This window comes from Scyliorhinus canicula, chromosome 16 (assembly GCF_902713615.1).
Source record: "Scyliorhinus canicula chromosome 16, sScyCan1.1, whole genome shotgun sequence".
NCBI lineage: Eukaryota > Metazoa > Chordata > Chondrichthyes > Carcharhiniformes > Scyliorhinidae > Scyliorhinus > Scyliorhinus canicula.
The window spans coordinates 120,712,625-120,722,712 of record NC_052161.1 but is presented as its reverse complement, the minus strand read 5'-3'; the positions used below and the strand labels follow the sequence as shown (position 1 = coordinate 120,722,712).

At 45.3% G+C, this 10,088-nt stretch overlaps 2 protein-coding genes across 2 annotated transcripts in view; both read right to left on the bottom strand.

Moving 5' to 3' along the window:
- LOC119951049 (angiotensin II receptor-associated protein) overlaps nt 1-5,082 on the bottom strand; it is a 37,180-nt gene extending 32,098 nt beyond the window's left edge. The window contains exons 1-2 of the mRNA XM_038774084.1: nt 5,011-5,082; nt 4,542-4,548 (exon numbers count right to left, since the gene is read on the bottom strand). Of these exons, the coding sequence (XP_038630012.1) occupies nt 4,542-4,548; nt 5,011-5,082 (79 nt within the window). The remainder of the gene's footprint in view (nt 1-4,541; nt 4,549-5,010) is intronic.
- draxinb (dorsal inhibitory axon guidance protein b) overlaps nt 3,633-10,088 on the bottom strand; it is a 30,667-nt gene continuing 24,211 nt past the window's right edge. The window contains exons 6-7 of the mRNA XM_038773271.1: nt 7,346-7,435; nt 3,633-6,645 (exon numbers count right to left, since the gene is read on the bottom strand). Coding sequence (XP_038629199.1) covers nt 6,533-6,645; nt 7,346-7,435 — 203 coding nt within the window. The 3' untranslated portion in view covers nt 3,633-6,532. The remainder of the gene's footprint in view (nt 6,646-7,345; nt 7,436-10,088) is intronic.

Below are 10,088 nucleotides of genomic sequence, written 5' to 3'. Positions count from 1 at the left end.
CCCCCACCCCCTCCCCCCGCCCACCCCCTCCCCCACCCCCTCCCCAACCAGAAAAAGTGACATTCTCTGGGCCATCATGCAGAAACAGCAGTGCAGACCCGCAGGGTTCATCCTCAATGGCACAAGGGTGCAAAGAGTCCAATGTTTAACAGGAGAGATTCCGTCTGCAACTTTTGTGCCTCCCCCCCCCCCCAAAAAAGGCCCAGGGTAGGAAGTTTGGGACACGTGAGAATCAGCTGCTCAGTGCCGGGAGAGCAGTTCAATATTACATCACCCCCAATTCAAAGTCGGTGCCACTGCTGCCCAGCTCACCTTGCATTTATTTCTCTGAGTGAAGCTGTCCCGGGCACATCAGATGTTTCAATCAGAAGCATATATAATAAAGCTGGGGGGATGTTAGCTGGCAGGGGCAGGGAGACTTTAAATCGAGACACATGGATGCTGGTAAAGGAAACTGTTTTATTTCAGGACTTTTTAAAAATGAACTCGGATTTAGCACTGGTGCTGAGGCGTATTCGGCCATTTGTCCAGCATGGAGTTGCTCCTCAATCGGGTGGTCTGACCAACTAGGAGGGGCAGGGGGTGGCACTTCCCTGGACCAACAACTATCAATGCAAATTTATTCAAGTTACTATGGAAATATTTGTGGTGGATTTGCACATCACTCAAATGCAAAGTAGCACACCACTGCCACCAACAGTACCTATAAAATTTCAACTCCTTACATGCCAAATAAGTTACCGTAATACATTTTATTTCTGATACACCGCACCTTTCAAAAATGAACAAAGTGACAGGTTGCAAATCACCATCCCAGACAGTGGGTGAGTTGGTGTTGACAAATGTGGGGTGGGTGATTTTGCTCTCGGTGTTCCTGTATTAGCCATGATGTGGAGATGCCGGCGTTGGACTGGGGTGAGCACAGTAAGAAGTCTTACAACACCAGGTTAAAGTCCAACAGGTTTGATTCAAACACGAGCTTTCGGAGCTCGCCTGAGGAAGGAGCTGCGCTCCGAAAGCTCGTGTTTGAATCAAACCTGTTGGACTTTAACCTGGTGTTGTAAGACTTCTTACTGTTCCTGTATTAGGAATGGGGAAATTCCTTGCTCCTGAACTTTATCCAGTGTTCTATGTTGATTAAGGACAGGTCAGTCTCCATTCCAACGCACTGAAGAATCTGCCAACATTTGCTGTCTGGAATCACATGAAGAAGGGAGCACAAACTCCACAGGGTGGCCAGCAACCATAGAACTGAATCCAGTGTGAATCAGCGCTTTCAGGAGAGAGGACCGGTACACCAGTCAGAGTCAACGTCCTCAAGCGAGGGAGAAGAAAATGCTAACAGTGAAGAACAAAACCAAAACGTTCAAGGTGGAACATCAGCTCTGCCTCAATCTCGAGTCAGAAAGTCACTGATTCAGCCTCTATCCTGACTTTAATACATAATATATGTTGATACTTTGCCATAGTACTTAGGGAAGGCCAAGTTCTCGGAAGTGCTATTTTTTAGATGTAACTTTACACTGAGGTGAGATGAATGAAAAGAGTCCATCTTTCTCCGATGTATTGGCTAATATTCACCCCTCAATCTGCGTCATTAATATATGAAAACAAAAGGAGAATGCTGGAAAATCTCAATCAGGCCTGGCAGCATCTGTAGAGAGAGAAAAGAGCTAAAAATTTTGAGTCCAATGACTTTTTGTCAAAGCTCTTTGCTTTTATCCAGTCAATGATATATAATCTGGTCATTGTCTAATTTATCCATTTTGGTGGGAAAAATAGTAAAGCAGAAAACTGTTCAACTGGTGAGATACAGGGAAATGTTGGTATTTGGAGGAGCCTACACAATCACAAACATGTAATATCCAGGTACAGCAAGTAGTTAGGAAAGTAGATGATAAATTATTACAAAAGGATGGAGTATAGTAAATAACTCTTCCTTCAATTATATAGAGCTTTGGTGAGATCATACCTGGGGGACTGTGTAAATGTTTTGTCTCTCCCCAAGGAACAATATACTTGCCTTAGAGCAAATGCAGCGAAGACTGACAAAACTAATCCTGGAATCGAGGGGTTCAGGCCTGCATTCCCTGGAGTTTAAAAGAATGATTTTTCTCAAAAAAAATAAAATTCTTAAGGTGCTTGACAAGACTGTGTACTGGCAGGAGGTTTTCCTTGGCAGATGTATCCAGGACTAGGGATGAGTCTCAGAATAAGGGGTCAGTCATTTACATTTGAGATGAGGAACCAGCCAGTACGGTGGCACAGTGGTTATCACTGCTGCCTAACGGCGCCGAAGACCTGGGTTTGATCCCGGCTCTGGCTCACTGTCCGTGTCACTTCTCCCCATGTTTTAGTGGGTTTCACCCACACAACCCAAAGATGTGTAGGGTAGGTGGATTGGCCACGCTAAATTGCCCCTTAATTGGAAAAAATGAATTGGGTACTCTAAATTTTTTTTTAAAGGATTGAGATGAGGAGAAATGTTATCACTCAAAGCATTGCGAACTTTTGAAATTCACCGCCACAGAGAGCAGTATATTACAGAGATTTTTTAGATACTAAGAACAACAAGGAATATGAGGATACTGCAGGAAGGTGGAATTGAGGTAGAAGATCAACAATGATCTTAATGAATGATGGAGCTGACTTAAAAGTTTGAATGTCCCACCCGTGATTCTCTTTTTACATTTTTATTTTCTTTTGCAATAACAGTGACTATACTGACTAGAAAGTGCTTTGCAATACTCTGGGATTATGAAATGCACTATTGAAACATAAATTCTTCTGTTTGTGTACATCCTAGAACTGGAAGATGTTTTGACCTTATCAAAAATAAATATTAGAATAATACAACATTTGGTAAAGTCCCAAATTCAGCAGGTCCACTATAGTTCCAGTCATTTATGTAAACATGTGATCTTGTATTTTGGAAGTCACAGAACAACCGTAACAGCCTCCCCGAACAGGCGCCAGAATGTGGCGACTAGGGGCTTTTCACAGTAACTTCATTTGAAGCCTACTCGTGACAATAAGCGATTTTCATTTCATTTTCAACAAGGAGAAAACAGCATTGATTTAGCACCTTTCATGACCTCAGAACATTCAAAATCACCCTTCAGAGAATTGAGAACTTTTGATTTGCAGTCACTATTGTGGCGAATGGAGCAGCCAATCTGTACACAGCAGGGAACACAAACAGCAATTCAACAATGACCAGATAACTTGTGCTTTTTTTTTAAAGAAGAACAATGTTGATTGAGGGCTAACTACTGACCCAGGCTCTAGTGAGAGCTCGCTGACTCTTTATCAAAATAGCACCATGCAATCTTTTCCATCCAACTGACCTTGGTGTAATATCTGACCCAGAAAAAAAGCACCTCCAACAATCTCAGTGTCATCTTAGATTATGCACTCAAGTCCTGGAGTGAAACATGAACACAATCCAAGAGGTGCTTTTTTTAAAATTTAGAGTACCCAATAATTTTTTTCCAATTAAGGGGCAATTTAGCATAGCCAATCCACCTATTCTGCACATCCTTTGGGTTGTGGGGGTGAAACCCACGCAAACACAGGGAGAACGTGCAAACTCCACATGGACAGTGACCCAGGGCCAGGTTTTGAACCCAGGTCTTCCGCGCCGTAGGCAGCAATGCTAACCACTGTGCCACCGTGCTGCCCTTCGAGAGGTGCTATTGACTGAGTCAAGGCCGACTTAAGTTCTCAAGACCTTATGATTGGGAGGGGAATCATTGTGGAATCAGCCTAGCATTTTTCAAAAAAAAAAAAAATTTTATTTGGCGATGTGGGCATAACTGGCAGGATATTATTATTGCTTTATTGGGAAGATGGTGGTGCCTTCTTCTTGAACCATACAGTTGATGCAGTGACGGTGCTCCCAGAACACTGAGAAATTCCACGATTTTGGCCCAGTAATAACAAAGGACACATATGAACACTCGTTGAGCTAATAACAAAAGATTAATTGACAGAAGCAATTCTTCTGCATGGATTTCATTTTCTCTGCAACGGTAGCATGACTGAAATAATCAGGTCCAAATTGAGTCATGAGACGAACTGCTTTCTATTTCACAGTTTTTAATTGTTTGTCAGATTTGTTTGTTTCATGTGGACTAACATTGAAATGAAATAGAAAACAAAGGAAGTGCAAATCTGGTACATTATCATCCTGTCTTCATGCATTCCATCACTATAAATTTACATGCAACACAACACGAAATGTAACCATAACAAGGTGACAAACAATGCAACAATGTGACAAATGATGCAACTATAACAGCATGACAAACAATCCAACCAAGCAATGCTTTTTAATATGGGTATCGCTGCCAAGGCCGGCATTTATTGCCCATCCCAAATTGCCCTTCAGGATGTAATGGCAAACCACCTTCCTGAACCGCTCCATTCTGTGTGGGTGAAGATATTCCCACAATTCTGTTAGGTAGGGAGTTCCAGGTTCTTGACCCAATGATGATGAAGAAATAGTGATATATTTTCAAGTCAGGATGGTTATGACAAACCTTGTAGCTGTAACAATGTGACAAACAATGTACTTATAAAATAACACGTGTTATTCTCTCAGCTTCAGAGTTATTTAAGTTCAAGATTCCAGCATCGCAACACCCCAAATCTTCCTGTAATATCTATATCGATCTGTCCTAATACAAAAAAAAGAGGCTGCCTGAAATTAATTGCCAACAGTGTGTGTGTGTGTGTGGTGGGGGGGGCTTTGCATTACTGGCACACTCTTTACCTGACACTTCAGGGGTGAAGCCGTTTCTCCACGGTTGCCTCAGATCTTCCACAAAAGGTATGGAAGACAATCAGGAGAATCCCAAGTAATTTTATGGCGTCTGTACCTGAGTCACAGAACTCGAGATGAGAGGTTGAGCTTACACTATAGTAAATGACTACAGGCACTGTTATGGGTCTGAAGTGCCTATACTTAATAGCAACTCACTTCTGTTCTTTCCACAGGCGGTGTCTGACCTGCTGAGTGTTTGCAGTATTTTCTGATTCTGTTTCTAACTTTAAGTCTTTCCTGGTTATAACACAAACCATGACCAAGGACTAAATTTATTTGGAGAACATTGCTGGGAAAATTACATTCAACGAAACTTGAACAGAACTTCCTTTTTTTTTATAAATGTAGAGTACCCAATTCATTTTTTCCAATTAAGGGGCAATTTAGCGTGGCCAATCCACCTAGCCGGCACATCTTTGGGTTGTGGGGGCGAAACCCACGCAAACACGGGGAGAATGTGCAAACTCCACACGGACAGTGACCCAGAGCCGGGATCAAACCTGGGACCTTGGTGCCGTGAGACTGCAGGGCTAACCCACTGCGCCACCGAGCTGCCCGAGCAGAACTTCCTTAATCTTTAAATGTATTCAGCAAAAGGAATAATTTCAGTGGTCTGAAAACAAGAAAGACTAAGTGCTCCCAAAGGGCCACCTGTTCACTAGATGTTGTGGTTGAGCTTCTGTTGTGTCTGTGTAATATCAACCAGTTTTCCTGAACCTTATCACTATTTTACTGCAGGAAAATCACAGTTCTCAGGTGAGGACTGGGCTCGACTATGTTGCCCGCCACAGTCAAATAGTCTATCAATATTCAACATCTAGGTTCACGCATGAGTAACAGTGACTTGAGCAAGTACCACGACCTATGGAGACATAACTCAGTAAAAGTCAAAACAGGTAGGATGAAAATTTTCAGATCGATTAATTGTACACAATTCAATGATTAAAGTAGATCAGAACTTTGGACTGGGCTAGAGCCTAGATTTTGTTTCAACAGTTTGATCCAAAGTTCTCTCATAAGAGTTAGTTATATTTATACAATAAAGTAATGGAATACTACGGGCCACACATTACAAGCATCAATAGAACAATGAGGACATAGTTAAAGCGGAAGGGTGATTGTGGCATCTGATTTGAGAGAAGGATCATTCGGGACAGAGGCGGCTTTTTGAAGAAGGGTCAAATGATGGGAGGTGATCTTAGGTGAAGCTGCTTTGAGAGGACTGTGGGGAGGCTCCTTAAAAATAAAATTGATATAAAAAGGTAATAAGCAACCATTATATACAAGGTCTTGTTGCTAAAGCTTGCTTTAGCCAATTTTTTGCTGAATAAAATTCAAATTGTATTTATAAAGCATGACATTTCAAATTTAATTTTAGTGTTGGGCGTGAGAGGCAGGGCATTAAAGTAACGAATGAGTCATGGTAGAATGGAATATGCAGTAGCAAGGTATTCAATATTGGATATTGCAATAGTTGGATTGTAATATTGAGATTTTGGATGTAAGTGGGGGGCGTTGATTGTGACAGGGGAACAGGAGTGATTGCCAAGGACCATATTCCAGGCAGCTCTGACATGGCATCATCTATCTGGTTAATCTCGGGCAATTTTTTGGAGCCATCAAAATTTTCACTGCTGTTAATGGAATTGAAGATTTTCATTGACCAGATGTTTGGGCCGAAACAGCTGGATTCCTTATGAAGTCTGCTCAGATTGTAATAAACGATCCATGATCAACATTGACCGAATCTGGTTCCACGCACCGTCCTCGCCTTCGGGTCACTCTCCGATTCCGATGGAACTTGGCATAACAGCGAAGACCTGATGAGGACAGAAGAGCTTTAGAGGGTTCAGTCGCCGGGATTTACCTGACTGAAACTTTTGGTGAAACTGAGTCTCTTTCTACATTTACCATCCTGAGTTCTATACCTTCGATAGTTTGTGATGCAGAGTCGAACCCCCAGCCTTACTCTAATAGCATCTTGTCTGTATTCCAACATCTGCCTCCCAACAACCCATCAGCACCCCAGGACTTGACCTATACTGTCCCGAAGGCAGTGAGATCACAATTTCAGGACCTCAGCTGACTTTGATTCCCAACATGGCAGCATGGTAGCACAGTGGTTAGCACTGCTGCTTCACAGCGGCAGGGGCCCAGGTTCAATTCCCAGCTTGGATCACTGTCTGCACGGAGTCTCCCCGTGTCTGATTGGGTTTCCTCCGGGTGCTCCGGTTTCCTCCCACAAGTCATGAAAGACGTGCTTGTTAGGTGAATTGGACATTCTGAATTCTCCCTCAGTGTACCTGAACAGGAGCTGGAGTGTGGCGACACGGGGATTTTCACTGGGGATTGTTGTGTTAATGTAAGCCTACTTGTGACACTAATAAAGATTATTATTATTAACACTAGGAGACTGATGAGGAGTCAGTGAGTGAGTGGGGAGCTTAAATCCTTGGTTCTGATGTCCACTACTCAGGACTAGGTGATTATGGATACATTTGAGTCAGAGAAAACACCCACCTTCCGCACACATACAATCATCATAACACTTGTTGTTGAGGCCGCGGTTGTGGGCTTTGCAGACGTGCTGCCGGAGGTCACAACACCAACCTGTGGGAAACAGACCCAAGAAACGATAAGGTCATGATATCATTTGATAATGGGCTTTTCACAGTAACTTCTTACTTGCGACAATAAAAGATTATTATTATCGCAACTGCCATAAACATATCAGACAGACAGGCACGGCCCAGACTGACGTCGCAAAGGTAGATATGGCACAGCCAGACAATTATCATACAGGTCACTGTGCAGACAAAGCACAGACATCCAGGCTGCGATTCTCCGCTCCCCATGCCAGGTGGGAGAATCACGGGAGGGCCGGGCGAATCATGCCACGCCGCCCTGGCACCCCCCGCGATTCTCCCCCCCCCCCCCCCCAGAATCGGCGCTCGCCGTTTTTCATGGCAACCGGTGATTCTCCGGCCCAGATGGGCCGTGCGGCCTGACGAACCCGACCGGTTCACGCCGGTGCCAACCACACCTGGTCGCTGCCGGCGTGAACAGCACGCGGCAGGTAAGTGTGGGGCCTGTGGGGGGCGGAGGGAGGATTGAGCACCACGGGCGTGCTCATGAGGTGACTGGCCTGCGATCGGTGCCCACCGCCGCCCCGCGAGATCAAGCCGCTATGTCTGGCAGGGCAGCAGAGGGGAAGACGACAACCGTGCATGCGCGGCTGACGTCACTTAGGCACCGCTGCCAGCGTCATTCTCGGCATTCCGCTTTGACACAAGCGTCAAGGCCCAGCGCCCGAGATTCGCGCACCACCGCTCCTAGCCCCCCAGGGGGGAGAATAGGGGGGGAGGAGCGGCCTCCGACATCGGAGTGAAACACTCCGGGTTTCACTCCGGCGTTGGCTGTTTCTCTCCGTTTCGGAGAATCGCACCCCCAATCTTGGGTTAGCAGAAATCTCCTCCAAATAAATATCAGTAAGACACAAGTCATTGGACTGTACTTTCTGTCCCCCCCACCCTCCCCCTCACCCTCCCCCCCCCCCTCCACCCCCTCCCCACCCCCACCCTCCCCCACACCCCCCCCTCCAGATCTTCCGGTCCCACCGTGGTCAATGAGGTTTCCCGTTGTTTTCTCCTCCTGCCGACGGAGTGATAGCCGGTTTCGCTGTTGGCGGGAATAGTGATCTCACCGCCATGAATGGCTGGAAATGTCCAGCCATTGTCTTTGGTCAAAAATCCATTCCCTAACCACCAACTTCATCTCTCTTCTTGGCCATTGTCTCAAACTGATTGCAACCTTGGGGTATCCTCTCCATCCCCAAAGACAGCCTACTTTCATTCCCCTAACACCATCCATCTATCCCATACCTTGGCCTATTTGCTACTGAAATCATCATCCATGCTTTTGTTACTTCTAGACTTGACTATTCCAGTGCTCACATTGCCCAGCCTTCCAACTATCACTATCCAGGAGCTTCAGCTACCCACACATCCTAACTGCACTCCTGTGCTCGCTGCCCTATGTTGGCTCCAGGTCTATGCCTTGATCTTAAGATTCCCATATTTGCTTTCAGATTCCAACAACATCACTCCCCATGTTCTCTGTAACCTCCTCTAACTCTGCACTACCCATGATCTCTGTACTCCTCCAGTTCTGATCTCTTGTGTGTCCCACATTCCCTTTGTCCCACTATTGGCAGCTGTGCCTTCAACTCTCCAACTCTCTAAACCTTGAAATGTTCTGCCTAAACCTTTTTAGGTCTCTTGTCTACATTTTTAAAAATATAAATTTAGCGTACCCAATTCATTTTTTCCAATTAAGGGGCAATTTAGCGTGTTCAATCGACCTACCCTGCACATCTTTGGGTTGTGGCGGCGAAACCCACACAAACACAGGGAGAATGTGCAAACTCCACACGGACAGTGACCCGGAGCTGAGATTGAACCTGGGACCTCGGCGCCGTGAGATTGCAGTGCTAACCACTGAGCCACCGTGCTGCCTTCCTCGTGTCCATATTAAAAAGCTCCTTAATGCTAACTCTTCAACCAAGGTTTTTGTCACCTCTCCTACTATCTTCTTCTGTAAATACTTTGGGTATTTTACTGTGTTAAAAGTGCCATATAAAAACACAGTTGTGTGTAATTTGTTCTGCCTGAAGTGAAGGTGGTGTGGGGCATCTACATTCCCTCTGCTCAGCTGTCTATTCATAGAATCATAGAATCCCTACAGTGCAGAAGGAGGCCATTCAGCCCATTGACTCTGCATTAACCTCTGAAAGAGCACCCTCCTAGGCCCACTCCTGCTCTACCCCCATAGTCCCACCTATCCTGCACATCCCTGGACACTAATGCAGCCCATTGAGTCTGCGCCGACCCTTCGAATGACAACCCTACCTAGGCCCAATCCTCTGGCCTATCCTTCTAACCCCACCCAACCTTTGGATACTTAGGGGCAATTTAGCATGGCCACTCCACCTAGTCTGCACATCTTTGTGCTATGGGAGGAAACCAGAACACACAATGCAAACCCATGCAGACACGGGGAGAATGAGCAAACTCCTCACAGACAGTCACCCAAGACTGGAATTTGGATCCGTGTCCCTGGTGCTGTGAGGCATCAGTGCTGACCACTGTGTCACTATGCCACTCTCTGGAATATGATGAATTTAGAATACTGTTCTTGATTTCTGCACCGGTAAATACTTTATCTGGTCAGGAAGTTCAATCCTTACGCCTCGGAGGTCGCAGTC